The sequence below is a fragment of the Grammomys surdaster genome, unplaced genomic scaffold, assembly GCF_004785775.1.
Source record: "Grammomys surdaster isolate TR1022 unplaced genomic scaffold, NIH_TR_1.0 191, whole genome shotgun sequence".
In the NCBI taxonomy this organism is placed as follows: domain Eukaryota; kingdom Metazoa; phylum Chordata; class Mammalia; order Rodentia; family Muridae; genus Grammomys; species Grammomys surdaster.
In genome coordinates, this window is record NW_021604636.1 from 5,121,881 (window position 1) to 5,144,479 (window position 22,599).

The 22,599-nt window shown below is 34.8% G+C and overlaps 1 protein-coding gene across 24 annotated transcripts in view; it reads right to left on the reverse strand.

Moving 5' to 3' along the window:
* The window catches only part of Slc4a10 (solute carrier family 4 member 10), a 296,786-nt gene that overhangs the window by 59,861 nt on the left and 214,326 nt on the right, over positions 1–22,599 (reverse strand). For 13 of the 24 annotated variants that reach the window (XM_028769142.1, XM_028769139.1, XM_028769136.1 and 10 more), the window contains 7 exons: positions 16,649–16,806; positions 13,041–13,128; positions 11,985–12,131; positions 6,441–6,541; positions 3,108–3,282; positions 2,423–2,556; positions 1,789–2,034 (listed from right to left, as the gene is read on the reverse strand). In XM_028769142.1, the coding sequence (XP_028624975.1) occupies positions 1,789–2,034; positions 2,423–2,556; positions 3,108–3,282; positions 6,441–6,541; positions 11,985–12,131; positions 13,041–13,128; positions 16,649–16,806 (1,049 nt within the window). Of the gene's footprint in view, positions 1–1,788; positions 2,035–2,422; positions 2,557–3,107; positions 3,283–6,440; positions 6,542–11,984; positions 12,132–13,040; positions 13,129–16,648; positions 16,807–21,828; positions 21,919–22,599 lie in introns of all 24 variants that reach the window. The other 11 variants (XM_028769128.1, XM_028769120.1, XM_028769124.1 and 8 more) reach the window with 1 other exon arrangement.

Genomic DNA, 22,599 nt, shown 5'->3' on the forward strand with positions numbered 1-22,599 from the left:
TCTCAATCTAATACTGTGTCTTAAGGTAATAACGATCTTTTGAAAAGCCCACTCCTTCATTTTGTTGGATTCCCCTTTCTTCTCTACAGAGCTATGATACACCCTTACCTCTGGCTTTCGACAGCCATCAGCACGTTTGCCTCAATTTTTATGCCTGAAATGTCTTCATTACTCTAACTTTAAACTAGCTACATTATCCAGGACTCAATACTTACTTCTTAAGACTTTTCTCTCTTCAATGTCCAGAGCACATGTGGTAGGAGAGAGAAAACTCTTGCAGGTTTTCCTTTCATTGCCACACATGCATCATGGTGTATGTGCCCCAATCAATCACCAGTAGTTTTCTTTTTTGTTTTTAGTTTCTTTTTTTTATCTTAATTTTTATTGGATATTTTATTTATTTACATTTCAGACGTCATCCCTTTTTCCCATTTCCCCTCCCTAGAAAACCCCTATCCCATCCCCCTCCTACTTTGCTTGTATACCATTTTATTACATGTAAGTATTAAGGTCAGTTCTAGGTTGAGGAACTAGCAATACAATAGATGCAAATAGTCAAGGAACAAGCAAGACAATAAACACAAAAGGTCAAAGAACAAGCAAGGCAATAAACAAAGTCCTGTGAACACTCCCGTGATCACTATTTCTAAGGGCTTATCAGGATGACCAAAATATCTGATCCAACTTTCCTGCCCTTAGCACGTGACTGTGTAACCTATGATTCTGAACAAATTGCTGTTACTATCTGACTCTTCCTGATTGTCTGTGACACCCACCTATTTCCTTAATGCATTTACAACATTACTAATATCTATTTTATTTGGGGAAATTATTTTGCATATAAAATCTTGAGTCTTCTTGTTTCCAAAATAGAGACTCTTTGTTTTAAGCTCTCTCTGAAATCAAAGAAAATGTTAAATACCAAGAACTACATTGTTTTAAAAATGCATCATTATCTCTCATTTTAAGAATTACGACACTGTACTATTATTATGTAATTTTGACATTGAATTTCTAGCAGTAAAGAAATAGTTAAAATATTTGAGTTATATCTAAGTGATCTTGGAGGCTGGAACAAGAGTTACAAGTGCCCACTGAGGAATGCATCACTTCAAATGTTTGTTCTGTGAAACTGCACACACAACTGGAACAAAGACTGCAAAATTAAATATGCATACCAATTAATGACCACATATATGCTCTACAGGTGCAGTGCTGGAGCAGTGCCTGATTTCGGGTTTACCAAAATTAGGAAAATCCAATGCCTTCAGTCTTGAACTGCAAAATCTTCTTCAGAAACTAATACTTAGATATTTTTACCACAAGCATCCAAAAGTCAAATTAGACTTAAGTTTTGCTGGTTTTCATCTGTTTTTAATCACAATTTCAAACATCAAGTACATACAACTTAAACTCTTAAGAGTTTCATTTCCTTAGTTTCTTTAAATCTGATCTTAAAAAGCATCGTAAAATGATACCGTTTGGAAAACAGAACCAATCTGTATTTATATTGACTTGGTTAATTATGTGTTTATTTTATGAAACACTTGACAAACAGCTCTTTAGAATGATGTTCTTGGCAGAGATAATGTGATGAGAACACAGGAATCTGATGTGGGGCTGACTAGATGACTTAAAATCCTATTCAGCTCTGAAAAACCAGGATGTAGGTCATGGGTCATTTCAAGGCCCACTCTCTGATGAATAAGGTCTTCATATTTCTTAAACAATAGCAATATTTGTGAAAAGAGGAGCCTGGAAGCCAGGAGCGGAAGTCAGACTACTTACGCGTATTGTGTCAGCAGTTCCAAATCATTGTGCATATTGATTGGATAGGCTTCACTGAGCTCGAACAGTTTCTCCAGGGCTTCATAGATAAAGATGATGCAAATGAGAGAAGCGAAAGCTTCTTCAGTAAACCGGGTGATATAGCAGACAAGGGAACTGGCGTCGGTGGCCACAAGTATGATGCATAGTGTTGCAGTCCAGAGTCCAATGCTGGCCCTTAAGGACAAGTACGACAGCCCATATTCTCTAGGAGAAATAGGAGAGTGTGGGAAGAAGGTCATTTGACAGCTTGATACCATTTAAACAAGAGGAAACAAGCCTAAATCAGGAAGTGGAAGTAAGCATCTTCACATCCCTTGGGTCTGTGGGCTCTGTAGAGAAAAATCTAAGGGGACAAACTAATGGGTGTTTCCTCGGCGCTTAAAAATGAATCTTATTTAGTATGGATATTACATGCACAGTATGCGCACAGATATTTTAACTTTTCCTGCATTCCCATAAAGACTAAACATGACAAACTGAATGAATTCACTTGTCCCTGCAGACCTCCAACAGTGATGATGTCGGATGAAGGAAAAAAAAATACAGCACAGCAAGGAACAGGCATACAGTAGCCAAGAGTCTCAATACTTACTTGCAAAACTTAAACAAGATCTTTTCAAACACCAAAACAGGTCCTGTACTGCCTAATATGGTCAGAGGCTGTCCACCAAAAAGAGAATAGGCAATCCCGGTCATAGACGCTCCAAAGAGTGATTCGATTGCACTCTGAAAAAAATACAAATGGACCCATTACCTCAGATGCACAGGCAGCAGCTGTGACAGGTATAAACATCTCAGATATATTGATTCGCATGTCTATCCTCCACTGCATTTTCCCTAGAAACCTGCACAGAATATGGGGGAAAAGGCTGAGAAAATGGCCAGTGGGGACGAGGCGGCAAAAATTTGTTAACAGTAACTGGGAAGTATAGTCTATTCCTTGCTCCATTTTTTATTGCTTTACTAAATATTTAAATATTTTCAGAATGAGTGTCTGAATAGAAGCATGACTCAGATTTTTAAAAAGTGGACTCTGCCCAAAACTGACCTAGAACTGTATATCAAAGGGTATGGCATCAGGCCATAGCCTTGCACAACACTCAAAAAAGACATTCTGTTCTGAGATAACCAGCTCCAGTAGCCACCCAGGAAACTCATAGAAAGTTAATCTTCTGGACCATGTATCAAATCTCTCCAGAAATCCAAAATCCAATGCTCACTAACATAACGACAAATAAGAAGTCAGACTAAAGTTCAAAGAAAAGAATGATACATACTATACGGCCTTCAGTTGCTTCTCCCAACAGTCCTCCAAATGTGATGACAGGAGACATACAGGCACAGTAGAGAAACAGGAACGATGCTAAGCACTGCAGGCTGAAAGCATCCCTGAAGTCACTCCAGAAGAATGGAGCCTTTCTTTTGATATCTAATATAAGTCCCCCAAAAATCCTAAGACACGGGGTTGGGGGGGGGACACAAGAGCAAAACCCAAAGATAAAAAGCTTGTCAGTTTGAAGGTTCATTTGGCCTGTCACCTGGTCACAGTATCATTTACCATCAGCAGAGATGAGACCCACATTAGACTACCACAATTCATCGTGATGACCTACAGGAGCAGCTTTGCATTACTACACTACCCAAAATATTGTTCCTACAACTTAAAAAAACAAAACAAAACAAAAAAAACTTTCAGGCTTTCTCAAGCATTCATCAGGGATTCATCAATCAAATTTCAAATAATGAGAGATTCCAATCTCTGTGTCATTCCTTTATTAACAATAAACATGGGCCTTCACTGTCAACCTTGGAAGTAGTTTTTGTTGATTTTTGTGTAATTTTTTTGTTGTTTTTTAATATTTTGCACTTAATCAAGCATAGCCGAAAAAGGAGAGAGACAGAGAGACAACTGGTCTTTGTGAATGATACTCTTAAACATCACCCTAATGATGATAACTTAATCATAGTTAATCATAACTTCAGTCACCTAGTCTGTCTACCGATAAAAAGGACCCTGTAAGAAGATAACTAAGTGAACATGTAGAGAACAACATTCGGTAGAGACAAATAGACCCTGAGGCTGTTTTTACTTTCAGGAAACTAATATAACCAAACTAGAGAAATGTCATTTTGATCCACTAATGCTGACACGTATTTCAACTCCTATCAATTACATGACAATGATAACTTTTTCTGGAAATAATCCACTTACTCCAAATATGACAAAAGGAAACATCCTGAAACTCTTCGGAGGGCTTTGTCTTTGGGTCAAGAGTTTTAGATTGTAAATTGATGCTTAAGATCTGAGCACTAATGTTCTTTGTCACATTAGGAATGAAAACACTAATAAGTAGGTTTCCTCATTATTTGAATATTTGATGACAACATTCAGATTTAATGTTTGATATTGAAAGTTCATTTCATTCTATGGAATAAAGATGTGATCTCAAAGTGAGACTACAATATGGCTCCTGCAGGAACGTTGATGGTTAAAAAATATTTTAAAGCTGGACAGGGCGGCACATGTCAATAAGCCCAGCGCTCCAGAGGCAGGAGGCAGGATGTGAGTTTGAGGCCAATGTGAAATATACAGCAAAACCATGTATTAAAAAAAGTGATAAATCAAAAACTGTAAGGTTTCCAAATGCGGATGCTATGCTGAATATTCTTGGATCATAAAAATTAAACTTTTGTTATTTTGTGAAAAGTGCTCATTTTTAATGTTATCTCAAAATGATTCCTTTCTTACAAGTCAAGTTCTATTTGACTGTGAAATTATGCTCAGAATAACTGCTTTTTTTCATCGATTTATTTTCTGTGTGTGTTTGTGGGGCTTGTCAGAGGACAATTTGAGAGAGTCAGTTCTCTCCTTCTGCCATGTGGGCTCTGGGGATAACTCAGGTGATCAGGCTTGGCACTGAGCCATCTCACCAGCTCTTAATTCTGTTGATCCGATAGAGACATAATAGTTGTATATTAGTAACTATCTAATGGTATATGAATGTAAAATCACTGTTTTTCTAGTGGTTTCTTCAAGTAGAAATGATTGAAAATAAAATTCTGAGACAGTGAGACATTTGAAACTCAGAGATGCTTCTAAAGAACACGTGAGATGCATACATATACAAACCTCACATAAGGATTCTCTAACTGCGTTTGGCAAAACATATGTGTGTAAACGCTGTATAGTTTCTATTTCTGAATAATATGTTACCTTGTCAAAGTCACAGTTCAAAGTCGATTCATTCCACTAAGCTAAGCATTCATTAGGATTTATATCCTATTTCTAAAAATAATTTAAGATAGTTATGAACTATTAATTAGTAATTAATATTTATAGTTTTGGTAGCATTTCATTAGCCCACTGCTGTGTAATTAACCACTTATTGGAGCATACATCAGTTTGAATAGTTGTTAGATAGCTGTATAGTAAATGTGCTTTTATCGGTAAAGATCTAAATCCAGAAGTGAGAGTTCATTACAGAAGAACAGTGCAAGAGCAGCCCAGATGTACACCAGCAATTCCAGGAGAGCAGATGAGTAATGGAAACTTCAAGTCATGTCAGCCACAGAGTCTGTGGAAGAACTCTGGAGAAGCGAAGATACCGGATATTGGTGACCTGGGAGGATTTAGGAAGCAGTAAGGAAAAGTGAACTCGAAAAAAAATCTAAGCTATGTGGCATGTTACACCTGAGAGGAAAAGAAAAAGTATATACCATCAAAAAAAAAAAAAAGACAGTATTTGAATGTATGAAAGCAAACGCAAACGGGATGAGTATAAAGCTTCCAGGAAGGGAAAAAGGAGACACCCGAACCATCTAAAAATTAGTATGAAGCCAAGGAAGATGTTAAAGAACATTTCTTCAGAGACAAACAGCAGTAAAGGGAAACACAGGAGAATCGAAATGCAGGGTTGTCAGGAACTGGGAAGTCAGCAATGGGCACACTGCAAGCAGTACAGAAAATGGCCCAAGGGAGGGCCACCAATCCTACAAAGCCTTGGCAATTGTCTTTAATTATAGGGAGGCTGTCCACACAAGCTCCCTGAAGAGACATCCACCCAAGGGTTCTGATTTTCTCCTCACACATTGCTTGCAGAAAGACAAGCTGTCAAAAACCCATAAAAAACATTTTATGAAATAAATTGAAGCTTTCATCTCTTCAAAGGTGTATGATTAGAAAAATAAATCATATAGCTCTTTGAAATCACAGGCATAATAATAAAAAATACCATTATATACATCATACTAGCATTTAATGAGGTAAGGTCTACAGGACTTAATTCTTGGCATTTAGTTTTATTTCCATCTTGAACTTAAAGCTTTCAACAAGCTGTTTTGGATGCGTCAACTGACAGCTTTCTTATTCATTCTAAGACTCTGAATGCATTTTATGCGTCATAAAATGAAAGACTAGAATAAGATAGAATGGTGTGGCCACTGTTCTGTTTTAACAGTAGTGACAATCATTACTCACTTCAGAGAAATCAAATTAATTGGCATTTCACTCTCAAAGAGTAGATATTAAAAGTATTAAAAAAAATTAGATCTTGAAACAATTCCTGACAAATAAGACAGCATTCAAGTCCCCCAACATGGCTGCCACTAACCTCCCAGTTCGCTCGAGTTCGGGTCCACTGTGTCCTCCATGTGGCTCAGCTTCACCATGAGCTGCTGTTCCATTTGGTACAGCAGGAATCTTCCTCTTCTCCTGCAGAGAATTTTTGTTGGTGTATATTTGTTGCAATGCTGGGCATTAATTACGAAAACAACATTTTCCCGTTTTATATATGTGAGTTCAGACACACCAGAAGAAGGCATCGGATCCCATTACAGATGGTTGTGAGCCATCATGTGGTTGCTGCGAATTGAACTCAGGACCTCTGGAAGAGCAGTCAGTGCTCTTAACCAATGAACCATCTCTCCAGCCCGACATTGTTCCCTTTGAAGACATGTGTAGAATGGTTAAGACCACAGGATCTGTGCTTAGTGGCTGCTTAACCTTTGGAAATGCATCCTATCTTCTAAGGCTATCATCCTTCCTTCATCACTGGGGATGACAACAGTCCCTATTTTATAGTGTGGATGAACTAGATGAGTAATCGACAACTTTTAAATCTTATCAGTCAAACCTAACAGTTTTTCAGTGCCCTAGTTTGTGCCGTACATTGATATACATGAAATAGATGCAAAGATAAACAGAAAATATCAGTGTTCTCAGGCTGGGATACACATAGCTCACCAGAAAGGTGCTTGTCTATTGTGTCCAAGGTCTGAATTCAATTTCTATCAGAAAAGAAAGAGGAGAAAGAAATATTCTCTACCGTTTCACTATTTTTGAGCATCATTCCCTCTATTTCTCTAGAGCATGTCTTCTAGAAAGGGACAATTTATGCTCCAAGTCTTCATGTCTCACGGACACAATACTATTACAAAAGGAAGTCTCTGCTTGAACCAATGGAAAATTAAATGAGATTTGTGTGTCATTTTCCTCAGATTTATTCCACTTACTTTTGCTAGCGATAGAGATATCTGAGAGAAAATTAAATCATAAAGTCCTCCCTAAATTCCTTCTTTGGACATCTTAGATTTTATCAATGTATTTAAAAGTATTTAAAAGAATGATAAAGAGCCTTTAAGTTATACGATAAACTTGTACTTCATTGTCATTCCAAACTAGAATTAGAATAAATATGAAGCACAGATTGATAAGATAGTTGATCTTATGTACAATAGGACATTTAGATAGACTGATATGTGTTTCACACATGACGAAATGATTTTTTATTAAGCATAATATAGAAAAGTTCATGAGTTAGTATTTCTACAATTCTACAGTTATATGGAAAGATGAACTAGAGTAAGGTTTAAAAATAAGAGAGAAGATGTATTTCAACTGATGAAGAGCTTATCTTCACAATAAATATAAAATATTTAAGAGTAAATATAAAAGATTTAAGAGTGGCCATTATTACTTCCTTCCACTTACCTAGGGAAACAAGTCATACCTCCTATAGGCCTCAGAAAACAAGTGATAATATATGGTCTTCTGTGGAAATAATTTTCTTTGGATAATTTAAATTTTGCTTTATACATTTGAAAAGTTGTATGATGATAAAATGGATGATAAATAATTAAGGTATTAACCATTCTAAAGCACATGTTTACTCAAGGAGTAGAAAATCATTGAGAAATTTAATGCTTATAAAAATCAATAGACATTCTAAAGAAATAGAATCTATTTTAAGTTCTGAAACAAACATATGTACTTGGAATGTTTTTATGTGTGAAATACCCTTAATACATTAGGCTTGTAGAGCATATATTCTCATAGAAAATACAGAAAGAAAATAAATTTAAATATTTAATTGTACAGTAGATTAGAAAAAATTGAGATTATGGAAAAGAAGAAAAATCTCCCCAGAGTACAAGGTATCAGAGGGAACTGGATCGGGAAGAAGGAGCAGTAATTATGAACTGAGGTTTTAAATAGGCTCTGTGGAAAGCGTCATGTGGAAAAACTTGATGGAGGTGAGAGAGTCAGGCATCCTAAATAACTTGAGGATGTCAAGGAAGGAGGACCAGCCAGTGCCATAGTCTTAAAAAGCAGAATGGCTGGAAGATTTTAATGACACCAGGACAAAGGAAAGTAGAAGAGATAGATTCACAGAAAAAGGGGATGTGATGTAGAGACTTAAGCAGCCACTGTCCTTTTCTCCATCAAATAAGAAATATTTACAACGGCTTGAGGATAGAAATAATATAATAGAACTTGGAATTAGTTTGACTATAAGGATGAGAAGAGATTCTAAGGCATGGAATGAAGGAGCAAGGTAAGGAGCTATTTCAGAAACCCAGGGGAAAGGTGGTGGAAAATTGAATCAGGGTGGTCACAATGAGAAAGAGTATAATTACAGATACAGACAGAAGGCAAAGCCATCAGAATTCTCTGGAAGAATACACATAAGGTATAAGGTGTAAAATTTGAAATAATGGATTGTTGGGTCCAACCAACTATAAGAATATATTTAACTGTTAACTAAGATAGGAAGATTCAAAAATAATTGATTTTGGGAAAACTCAGAGATTCTTATATACTCCTAGAAATATATATTGCTTAGCTTAAAATTATATTTACAAGAAAAGAGAGATATAAAGAAATGAGACTATATTCAATTTGGATTAAACTATCAAATATTCAAGTAGACACATAGAATAGGTAGATGAATAATGAGTTCAGTTTAGAAAATAAATTTGGAAAAAGGTTTAATGTTCTAAGATTGGATGATATTACCAAGAGCGTGAGCATAGATAGAGGGACATATGGATATAAAGAACATGGTTATGGTCTAAGTGTTAGTCTTAACAAAAAAAAAGTCAGAGAGAAGAGGAAGACTGGTAAAAATGACCTATGAGACTGTAGGAACACCATGAGACTGTGATGTTTAGGAACTAAGCAAAGAGAATACACTCAGAATAAGGGCATTATCAATTCTATCAAATGTTGCTATCCATGTGTGAAGTGGAATATAGACCAACAAATTTCCACAGTTTCTATCATCGTGGATGGCAGTGGTGGCAATAATTGGTTTATTGAAGTAAAGGGTGATGCCAACTGATATAGGTATTTGTAGAGAAGTGTAGGAAAGGTAGTAGAGGTATATATTATAGAGAACTCCTTTATAACATTCTACTGCATACGAAAGCAAAACTGTGTAACTGACTGACAATAGCATTGATATCAAAGCAGTTACTTTGTATGATTTTATGACAACCATATTTTATTACAGTGATACAACACAGGAGGAAGGACCGATGTAATGATGAGAGAGGGTGTTTTGGCAGAGCAAAGTCCTTGAGTAGGTGCATAAAGCTGGGATCTGGTGCAAAACTGGAATGCGTGCTTTCATCACAAGTGATATAGGGAGGACTGGTCTCAAATTTTTCATGAAGCTGAGAAACAGTAAACATGTAGCAGCAAGGGTCACAGAGGGTATACTGAAACGTTGAGAGACAGCAAGGGCGAGAAAAAAACGGCTGGCCTTGGGGAGGATTTGATACTCAATGCGGACCATTAAGGGTTCACTTGAGCCATGTGGTCGTTAAATGATGGGAAGCTAGTGAATAAAGCCACACTCTTCCCTTCTGCTTTGGCAATGACATTGTGCCAAACAGCAAAAAGTAGGATCCCTATACAGCTATGGTTTTGACAACCAAGCACAATACATGAAAAGAGCAAAGAAGAGGAAGGAATATGTAAGACAGTGTTTGCAATGACTGACATAAGAGCATAAAGGAGAAATTCAGGCACATTGCTTGAGATGACAGGTTGGGTCTTTTGTCTAAAAAGAAAATATATTAAAAATGCTGTCATCTGCACATTTCAGAAGAATAAGAATAAAAACCACAAAATTTGATAAGGGCAACATTATTTTATTTAAATCAGGGTGAATTCAAGGTGCTTAATATATGCTAATTCATAAACATGGCTCATATTATCTAGTATTTAAATATAGCATGGAGTTTAAAAATATTAATATAATGAAGTATAGAGTGTATCTCTAAATTCATGTTCATTGTATAATATATTGCTATCTAATATAATAGCATTTATCCACATATCCATACAAATTTAATTAAAATAAAGAATAAATTTGTTAATTGCAGTAGCTATAACAGTAGCTCGGTGATTAAAGACCATAACTATAGAATGCTTTCTTTACTGGACAATTTCTGTTGAGCCGTTCTGAAACAAAGCATCAATTCATTCATGGTCAGACAAATACTCATTGGCAAAACCTAGATAATATAATTCCTAATTCAATGTTCTTTGTATTACCATTTCCTAATACCTAGAATGTGCTAATTCTTATTTTCTCCTAAAAAATAAAAAAAATACAGATTTCCCATCATTCATCTTGCCTCAAAAACCAGAATATGTTAAAAATAATTTAACATTTGAAGATTAATTGAAGGTACAGTGGATTACAAACTTTCACTCTCAATATCTTAATATTTTCACTACATTTATCCAAATGCCATTAATAAGAGGCTTATTCATATTGCTTTAGAAAGCATCATGTTGCCATTTCTAATATCATTAATGTAGATATGTTTGAGTAGAGGAATGAGAAAGCCTTTACAATCACTTTCTATGCCACGGCTTTTATTTTAGTAGTAAAGGAACTTAAGTTACATGGTTTCAGTTATACATCTACAAAATGGTAATTGTTAAGAGAGTAAATAGATTTTAAAAATGGTAAAATGACTTCACAATAAAAACACAGACCTGAGATATTAATATCATACTTTTAAGCTGACAGAGGAGTTGGGATGACCATTTTTACATACCCATGGTTTAGTAATATACTTGCCAGTCTGCCCACTCCTAACAGACCTGAAAATCTAAGTACAGGATTGGGTCAGTAGGCCCTCTTCTCACTTTAGTCAGCACATCAGAGTGAGACAAGGCTGGACTTTGCGGGAACAAGGCCCAAAGGCACTGACTGGAAGAATGTGGGAGAGAGATTACAGAGGAAACACAAAGCAATATGAAGAGAGAGCTTTGCAGACATTTGGTCACCATTTTCAACAGTCATGTCTCAGATAAGAAAATGGCATAAGCATTAACAATGCTCTTTATTTTTCTGTAATACAGGATAGGTAAAATACACATTTGATTTTCATTTGTAGAATTTTTATAAAAATGTATATCATGCATAAAATGAAAGAAACATAAAAATCAGGATAAAAACTTTTCTTAGTTTTCACTGTGATTAGCAGTAATAGAGATTTTATAAAACACGATGAATCCTCCTTTGAGTTTTCCCAAATCCTTGTCAACTTTCAGAACAGTAAAAATAATGGGATTTATCTTAGGTCATATTTTATGCTGTTATGAAATTTAATGTCTCTTGCATTGGCCCTGAAATATTTCCAGGCACATGAAACTTATTTAGTGGCTCATGATCAAAATGCCAAATTTTTCACTACATTAGATTGTATCAAGAACATTTTCTAAAGTAATGTTTTTTGCTTTATTGGAATAAATTAAATCATTTGATACTTTATGGTACATTGCCTTATTTTAGGGACATGGATATAAAGAAAAACAAACTGTTAGAATTGTAAAGAGTGTTTTCAAACATACTCACCTGGGAAGGGACATTTTTGGGAGGTTCTATTCTTATGCTTGGATCCCATTCTCCAGGTGGAAGAACTGTAACCTGATCCAGAAACTCATCAATTCCTGACACCAAGTCATTGCGATCTTTAGCTTTGTAAGCAACATCATGAAACACCTACAGAAAAAAAAGCAGTGGCATATTTTCAATAAGCTATTAAAAAGATTAGTAGAGTTAATATAGTAAAACTGTCCATCCTACCAAATGTAATATATAGATTCAGTGTAATCACAACCAAAACTACAATACAATTCTTCACAGATATTGAAAGAAAAACTTCAGCATCATATGGGAAATACAAAAAAAAACAGATCGCCTAAATAATCCTGACTAATCAAAGAACTGTAGGAGGTCCCATCATCCATCCTGATTTCAAGTTGTACAGAGCCATCATAATAAAAAACAGCATGGTACTGGCATGAAAACGGACATGTTGATCAATGAAATCGAACTGAAGATGAAGACATAAATCAACACACCTGTGGACATGTGAGGTTTTTTTATATATAAAGAAGCTATAAATACACAAAAGATAGCATCTTCAACCAATGGTGCTAGTCAAACTGCATGGCTGCATGGAGAAGAATCCAAATAGATACATACTTATCACCATGCGCTCAACTCCAAATGGATCAAAGACCTCAACACAAAACAAGATACACTGAACCTGATGGAAAAAAAGTGGATAATAGCCTTGAACTCATTAACACAGGAAAAGACTTTCTGAACAAAACACCATTAGCACAAACACTAAGATCAAAGTTAATAAATGGGGCTTCATGAAACTGAAAAGCTTCTATATGACAAAGGACACTGTCAATCAGACAAAGTGGCAGCCTACAGAACTGGAAAAGATTTTTACCAACTCCGTATCTTATAGAGGGGAATTACCAAAAATATATAAAGAGAAAAAAAACAAAAACAAAAAAACAACAACAACGAAAAAAACTAGATATCAAAACTGGATAACCCAATTTAAAACTGGGTTTAAACAAGAAAATATTCCTTAGGATTGTGAACAAATACCTCATCAGTCATTAAGGTTGCAATCGATCTGCCAATTTCATGGTACTGTTGACCCTTTCCCAGGGGTCCCAGAAGGATGAACAGAAATCTGTAATTAAAGGGAAAAAATTCAAGGTGGAAATATAACAAAAACCGCCTTAGAACAGAATTCCTCCTCTCAAACGAATCAGTCAAAATGAGGATTTTAATATGAAACTTTTTTTTTACAGTTCATTATGATTTTGAAATGTTTTACAGTTGAGACTTCAGTATAAGATTCTCATGCAATGGGAAAGTTGGGTTGTTTCTAACCCTAGGATTTCTCTTTTTTAGCTGTCTACATAGCCTATGAATTTGTGATCAGGAATTTTAAAGATTATAAGTCCTTAGAAGAGGATGATAGGAAAATTAAATCCCTCTGAATAGAAAGCAGACAAGTTCACTAGTACATAAAATGAAGACCAAGAAGAAGAAAGGATATATATGTATATGTATATGTATATATATATATGTTATTATACATTAAGAATACATTATTAACATCTAGTCACTGTACATACATTTTTATTGAACATAAAACCTGCTAGGACTTAAAAATTAGTAAGGGAGAAGAAAAATGTATAATAACTTACACATAAAAGAATGAAAATTAAAGTGTTCTGTTTATGTTGCCATACTACTCTGTGGTATTGATTTGTTAAATGGTTTCCATTAGTAAGAATAACTCTATCTGGTACAATTTTTAGTTAGTATAATTCTATGCTTTCTTTAGCTGTAAATGGTGTGATTATACATGTTTTATATGAAGCATCTATTAGACAACCTTAGAGGTCATTTATGACATTAATTTTCTCTCAGTTACAATTGAACCCATCAAATTCTGCTCTCTCCATTAGCTGAAATACCTCCACAAAGGGAAGGGAGGACCTGGCAAGACCATATCCAGAGGTTAGGCATGGTTCCCAGTTGAGGGATGGGACCACCCACCCATCTCCAAAAATTTAACCCAGAACTGCTCCTGTCTAAAGGAAATACAGAGACAAAGAGTGGAGAAGAGACTGAAGGAAAGGCCATCCAGAGACTGTCCCACCTGGAGAGCCATCCGACATGCAGACACCAAACCCAGACACTACTGCGGATACCAACAAGTGCTTGCTGACAGAAGTCTGATACAGCTGTCTCCTGAGAGGCTCTGCCAGATCCTGACCAATACAGATGTGGATGCTTACAGCCAACTATCGGAATTAACACAGGGATCCCAGTGGAGGAGTGAAAGGAAGGACTGAAGGAGCTGAAGGGGCCTTATCTGGCATCAATGGGAGGGGAGGTCCTTGGTCCTGTGAAGGCTTCATGCCCCAGTGTAGAGGAATACTAGGGTGGTGAGGCAGAAATGGCTAGGTGGGTGGAGGAGCATCCTCATAGAAGCAGGGTAAGGGGGGCTTACAGAGGGGAAACCAGGAAAGTGGATAACATTTGAAATGTAAATAAATAAAATATCCTAATAAAAATAAATAAATAAATCAAATCTTCAATTAAAAAAATTGTGCTTTCTTTCAGTGTGTGTGTGTGTGTGTGTGTGTGTGTGTGTGTGTGTCTGTGCCTGTGCTGTGTGCATGTGTGCATGTATGTTCATGTGCATATTTGTGCACGTGTGCCTGTGTGTGTATGCATTTGTGTGAGCGATTGTGTCCATGTTAGGGATGTGTGTGCATGTGTGTCTATATGTGTATGTGCATGTGTGTGTTTCTGTGTTTGTATGTGTGTGTGTTGTATATATGTGTGTATGTGTGTGTATATGTGTGCATGTGTTCATATGTGTGTGTGCATATGTGTAATATATAAAAAACAAAAGTAGTTGAATGTGGTGTCAGAGGTGTTATCAATTATAATATTTCTGAAAAATTTCTAACCTGTGAGTATCTTGCTATTTTTAAAGTTTCTACTGCTTCTGCTATTTATAAAGTCCTAAAACATATTTTCTGACATTTATTGCATTTTGCCTTTATAATCATGCCATACCTTTTTGCCTCCTAAGTAAGGATAACTGGGGTTTACAGATGGTTTTCTTTATTCTTTATTCTAATCTTTTTTCATTTTTCATCTTTCTTAAATATATAGCCTGGTTTTTTGAATCTCTCCCTACACAGTGGCTTGAGAGTGGCCCAATTTTTTCTTCGCTGTCTCTACACATACTTTGCTGAATCAGTATGAATGAGGTCACCTAAGCCTGAGACTTTTCAAAGTGAGGGTGTATGACTTTATTATGGCTAGAGTTTACTCCTGGGAATTTTTCTTTTCTTTGAAATACAGAAACTATGAGTGCGATAAACAGACCGCATTGACTCATATTAATCCAAACACCTTCATTAGTGGGGAAATGCGAGTATCCAACTGAATGGGAATTTTATACTACTATGGTGTCTCTGCAGTTAGTAAACCTGACACATGAAATCAGAATCTCAGATTTCTAGAAACTGTTAATAGCCTGTAGTTTACATGTAGAAATATATAACCTTAGTCACACAATTATATTCACTTTTAATATACTCAGTTTATCTTCCTAGTTTTTAAATAAAAGTTGGCATGTATATCAGTAAACTTGAAATGGAATAAATAGAAATTTACTTCTATAACTTTAATGGCAACTAGGTTTCTCATGCAGACCAAGGCAAACCGGTGCTACAATTGAATGCCACTCTAGTCAACAGGGTCCCTACAGAGTGAGGCTTCTCCTGCTTCTGCTATTCCCTATTTCCTGGATAATTTATCCATAACTAAACTGTGGTATAATATGTGTTATGTTTTGAGTTATAGTCAAAGGTTCATAGAAGAAAATTATTTTCCAAACCCACTTGATGCAAACAGGCTTTGCTGTGGTTAGACTAAGTCAGGTGTGCATAAGAATCAGGTGAAATGGCAGCAGGAGAGAAGGAAAGACAATTCCCAGATAAAGTAGTAAGAACCTAACATGGCAAAGTCAATATTCTATTTTTTGTTTTCTTTTCTTACAGCTTTATTCATAAGCACCCTTATATCTAGAAAACATGAATCAATAATATTAGAATTCAGCTTATAGTACCTTTACCTATTAGTTTCAATGCATAATTAAATAAGAAAAAGTTCAGATAAACAAATGAATCTTGAGCTTTTAACCAGAATCAGTCATTTTCATCATATGACTGACTGCCAATGATTCTTCAGATCCTGGGAATTAAAGACCAACTGTTCTAGGGCTGAAGCATGAAACATTTGATCCCATATAAGCTATACCAATGAGTTGAAGGCCTAATCAAACAAAGCTAAGCGCTAGAAACCATGGTCCTCTTGATTGGAACCACACACATATAAGATCCTCTTTCTTGAACACAGTTCAATATAATCTTTGAAAAACTGTAAAATTGACCTGTACAGATGAGGAGCATGCCAAAAATAAAGTATGAATTTTTATATTGATGAGGAAGGAAAGACTTGTTTTTAGAGCACTCTCCATGCTTATAAGCAAGAAATAGTAGGTTGATGGGTAATACACTCAGTTCTAGTCAAGAATCTATCAGAAAATTATATTAAAATATTACCATTGCTTAAAGTAAATAATTCTGTATACATGAGAAATGCTTGAATACTTTTACCTGCTTGGGATTGGAACTTCAGCCAGTCCTTGGAGCAAGACAGCTGGAGATAACCTGACAAAGGCAACCACCGTTCTGTCTAGAAACTCCAGTTCTCCTACCAAGATGTTCGAGGCCTCAGCACCCGGAGGAATCTTTTTCATAAAATGCAGATCAACCTGAGAGCATCACAAGTAAATATTTTAATCATGAAAAATTATGTCAATAAATTTAATCTTTTATAATAGATAAATTTTATACACTTCAACTAATATTCAACATATGTCTACTTTAAAATAAAAATATTCTTATAGTATAATATAAGCATTATAATTATAAGTATAATATAAGCAATATAACAAATTTAGCATTTGTTTCTATTTAATTGTATTATGTTCTTCATATAGTACAGTTAGCCTGACAAATTCCTCAGTTTACATAATTCTCCATACAACTGAAATATAAAACAAGAGAGGAAAAAATAAGTTAAAAGCATTTAGAATTACTGCAGAACCATAGGTGAATTTCTACTATGAAATGCCTGAGATTTAGATGAATGAAAACAAAATAAAAAGGACCACTAAAAGGAGGAAATGCTGAGACTAAAGAGTGATGTCTGAAAATGCATGGAGAGTATTCTTTAAATACAAATCGTTTTTATGCACGGAGCATCCATAAAAATGAAGCAGTGACTTTACAGTAAAACTTGCACGGCCTACTTCTATGTCTAACTCATCTGAGTTGCTTTTTATGGAACACTGTTTTTAGGGGACTAGGAGTTTATCTGCCCTAGTAATTTTTTATGACATTATGTTAATGAAATCGGGACCAAGGATAAAAGTGGGAATGTGCAAGTGAGCAAGAGTGAGAGACATAGATAGATAGATAGATAGATAGATAGATAGATAGATAGATAGATAGATGATAGATAGACAGATAGATAGATGATAAAGTGTTCTGTTGTGTATCAATGAGGCCAAGATGTTTTTAGACTAGTTAATTCTTTTGACGTCTTAAAAATTAGAAGATACTATTCCAACAAGTTTTAAATTAATAAAATCTTTAAATGTAGCTCTTATGGACATAAGTAACATTAAAAAGATCGAGCTGGTTATATTTAAGAATATACATACATATATATGCATTTAATAATGAAAAAAAAGGAAATGAATTTGAAAGGCAGCAAGATGGGGTATATGGGAGGGATTGGAGGAAGGGAAGGAGGAAATGGAAAAATGATATAATTATAATCTCAGAAGAAAAGGATTTATATAATTAAGGCATTAGTATAGCTATTTAAAGATATGTATTAAACTATATGTAAGATATAGTTGTTAATAAAACAGCACATGTAGCTGTATTTCTTTAAAAGAATTAAATATAGTAGTTTATATAGCTGTAATAGTAGAACAGTTGCCTAGCATGTAGCCAGCTCTAGATACCATTTCTAATACTGAAAAATAACACAACTTAAAAAAATACATTATTACATCAATAGTGTAGTCATATTTTTATCTGCAAGCATCCTATATTAAACTAAATGTGTGTGCAGAAATTTCACCAATATAAGCTGCAAGCTCCATAATTTGTATTCTTCAGATATACGAATATGAGTTCTTAAAGTACATGTGATGATTATTATATGCCATGTATTTTTTCTCAGAATCTAACCTTTTATTTCATAGATAAACAAAGTTGTAAACTTAAAATACTTAAATTAGTAATGTTTACACTTTTGCTATAATTGCCTGTAAAAGATTCCAGGAAATGGATAAAGGACTTTCTATATTCTGTAAGTGTTGGTATATCCATTGTTGTTGTAAATATGCACGTGTGTGGTAAATGTGCATGTTTACATGTGTGTAAGTATGTACCTGTGTGAATGCCAGAAGTTAATGTCATATATCTGGCTTCATCCAGCTTATAAAATGAAGGTCTCTCAAGCCAAGAGCTCACTGGTTCCTTTGTTCTACCTGTTCAGTTTGCTTCAGGGATCCATTGTCACTGCTTCTTGAGCATTAGGTTTACAGGGTCTCTACCCAGACTGCCTGTCATTTGTGTGGTTGCTAGGACTCTGAACACAACTCCTCATATTTGAGCAGTTCCTCTCACTGCTCTTAAGGCTATGAGAAATCTGTAATAAAGTTTTACAAAATGTGCTAAGCTCAAAAGAAACAAATAATTTCATCAAGCAGTAGAAAAATTATGACATAATGTTAATACAATTGAACAAAATTTAAATTTAAATAGAAGCCTGGGGGATGGCTCAGGCATTTGCTGCCAAGTCCTTAGTCCTGAGTCTGAGCCCTAGAACCCAAATAGTTTAAGAAGATAACTGACCCCTGCATCCTGTCCTCTAACCTTCACATACACACTATAGCATACAAACGCCCCCCCCACGGGTGTCATAAAATTTTAATTTAAAAATAAAATTATATAATTTGTGATTAGTATAAAATTTATTGGTAATGCTTGAAGTATAAATTCCACCTAGAATACTTTGATGAAGTATATTTATTATTCAACAACTGTTAGTCTTTGCTATTAAAATCTTTACCTCAGCCAAAGTGCAAATACAGAATTAACTGCTTTAAATTGAAATCAGGTTGGATCAAGGATTGAATAACATACGAAAGAATTTAATTTACAAAAAACCCTGTGACCATTATCAATGATTTTCAAAAGTACAATAAACCAAATATATAATTGATATCTATTACCTAGAAAAAACTATGCAGAATTTCAAGATCAGCAACTTTATCTTTTCATTTTAAATATAATAAATTATACTCATCTATTTGTGGTCAATCATTATATTGCATTCATAATATTATATTCTTGAATGATTTATGGATTTTGAGAAGGTGGAAGATCTTTGCTTTCATATTTTCAGATTAAATTATACCTGGAATAGTCTTACACTTTATACTTACATTAGATCACAGTTTATAAAGAATATCATTTAGCAATTATCTCTGCTTTTTAATTAAAACAGGAAATTACATTTAAGAACCAAAACTTTGATCTTGTATAAATTTATAGCTACTTAAAAGATTACTTGAGGGCCTAGGTTATAATGTATTTTTTAAAATCCTTTAATGGATTCAAACTCTTGAAGTGAAAATAGAGAAATCTTGGAAGTTTCTAGTGCTTCGTAGAGAAGCTTGAAAGAGTCAAGATACATTTCGGGAGTTCTGGATTTATACCATATTTCTAGGCTTCTGTAGGTCCCACTGTTATGCCAAGCAAGGAAAGATGCCTGATTCTAGCTACTTGAGGCTTAAGATGCTGGTGAAGATAGTTCATATCTAGGCAACAAGAGGAGAGAGGAGACCACAGTGGAGCTGCAACTGCCTGCTCAAGGCACACACAGTGCTCAAAGAAAAGGACATGGAAATTTGAGGATAAAGTTCAAATCTTAAGGCTATTAACAAAAGCCTGGCAATTAATATAGGTTCTTTCTAGGCAAATGGTGTTCAACACTGGGATCTACAGCAGGCAGCATTTTTACAGTTCCACAGGATTCATTTTTGGCCTAGATGAGACGACTAAGGTTTCTTACTCCCAATATGCTTCATACACAGCAGACAGATGTGAAAATGCAGAAGATGGTGGGGAGGTCACTGTGGAACACTTCTTAGGATCTTTTGAAATAAAAGAGTCTCTGTTGACATACAACAGCCATTTATTTTTTACTATGATTAAAAAATAAACAGAGTATTTTGAAAAACAAATAGTATTTTGAATCACCTAATTTTTAAAGACATAATTGAAAGAGTTATAATCGGATGTAAAAGATTATGCTAGTTCCTTACTTAATTTTAAAACTGATGGGCCTAATCACTGTAGAGAGTAAAGTTGTGTAGATTCAAGGCTGATAGAACATAGAGTCAAGTTACGTAAAATGAAAAAGAGTTTTTTAAGTATTCGATATTTGACTGAGATTTATGATCCATGTAGCAAGACTTAAAATATTGAAATGGCCACAGTAATGTGGAGATAAGCTAAATTTTAATAAATCCACCAGTAAACTAAAATCATTAGGTTGAAAACATCTTAACTTGAATACCTTCAAAATCTGTCGCTAAGAATTGTTTCCAAGGTGATGGAGCACAACTTTCTCCAAAGTCTAATTCTCTGTTCTACCAGGCTATAAAACTACAAGTGTTCCTTGTTTTGTTTTGTTACTCTAAAACCAAGCACTGAAAACTATTTAAAATTTTACAGAACCCTTCAAAAACTCCATGAAGTACTCTGCTGAAGTTACTGAAGATCCAGTGGAGAGCAGCACATTGAATCTGGTCTGGAATTTGTCTTGACGCTACCATTCCCAATCTTAATACAGTAATCATTTTTTCTTGAGTACCTACTTTATGCTTAGTTCTTTAACGGGCCCTAGTACCATTAAGTCTTTATAACAGAACAATAAATATTTATCATACTTATGTTAGGCAGTGAGAATGCTGTACTTTAGAGAGATTCCCCAGAAACAGTAACAGATAGATGTTAGACATTTAGCATTCAAGTTTGCATGCTCTTTCTCAAAAGATATGTTTTTCCAATGAACAATACTATGGAGAAAATACAGAGGGATGCAGATGGCAGGCCCAAGCTTCTCCATTAAATGGCCCAGAAAATGAAAATGCAGCAATAGGAAAAATTTAAAGATAGAAAATTTACTTTTCACATATATATAGTTTTAATTGTTAGGGGCCTAGGGATGATACCACTGTTTTTAATTGGCAATCTTTATTTCTCTTTAATGATTTAATGATCAATTAATTTTGAAGGCCATTAAGATAGGTCAACAAAAACATCAAAATGATATGGAAATACAGAATTCAATGTATAAGAGATTTTTTTTAAGCTTAAAAGTAATTTGTTTAAATAATGATCCACATAATTTAAAAATCACCGTTCTTAGAAATGCCAAATATTCCATTGTTATAAGATAGTCAATTTTTTAATGTCATCACTTTTAAGATATTGTTTTAAATTAAGAAGAGCAGAAATTAAATTTATGGCAGTTTGTGACAGATTTATTATAACTTGCAGATGAATGATGATGTAATGCTTTAAAAATATCACTCTTAGAGTGGCAGATGGAACACATTTAAATGGGTTTAATATTTGAATTACATGCCTTCATACAGTGAAATGAGCTTTGAACTACTGTAGCAGTATAGCCCAAGTACCCTCACCTCTCTCTCCTGCTGGTGTGGAGGTCCTTTGTCAAGCCTTTGTTTCATCCCACATGGACTAGTATGCCCCTTTTGTTGGCCTCCCAGTCCCTGCACGCATAATTAACAGACTTAAGCTTGTACATCATGCTCCCAGAGACTCTTCCAGACACCAGAGGGAAAAGCATGCACATAACTAGGTTTAGCCTGGGTATATAGTATCCCTGGGAAGTTAAAACAGGTCTACGGAGCAGATTACCATTAATTCTTTCAGAGCTTTGATTTAGAGTACTTCCTCAGGTTGAAGACCATTCCCACTCCCTCCTGCTATTGCTAGCGCTAAGGTCTTTATCAAAATAGTACTTCTTTATTCAGATAAAATTGCTAAACACCCTTATTTTTGACCAATATTGAAACCTCTCTGTTGTATTCAATGGTTACTATGCCACAGCTACTGTAATGCATATATAAAAAGTTTGGGATATATTAACCAAAATCCCTTCATTTTTGATAACTCATCATTTTCTTAGTATAAATTCAAACAAATCATCTTATTTAGATGATATAAAACTAGAAATAGCTTTCACCCTTTTATATGTTTTTATTCAAGTTCTGCTATTTTACCTACTAGGGTTTCCTTTACTGACTCTCCCTAAATACAATAACGGTAGAGATTGATATCATATGACTTGTCTTTCTACAAATAATGGGAAGATTATTTTGATGGAGGAAATCTAGTACATATTTTTAAACAACAGAGTGAGCTCCTTACGACCTTCACTTCTCTTTCTA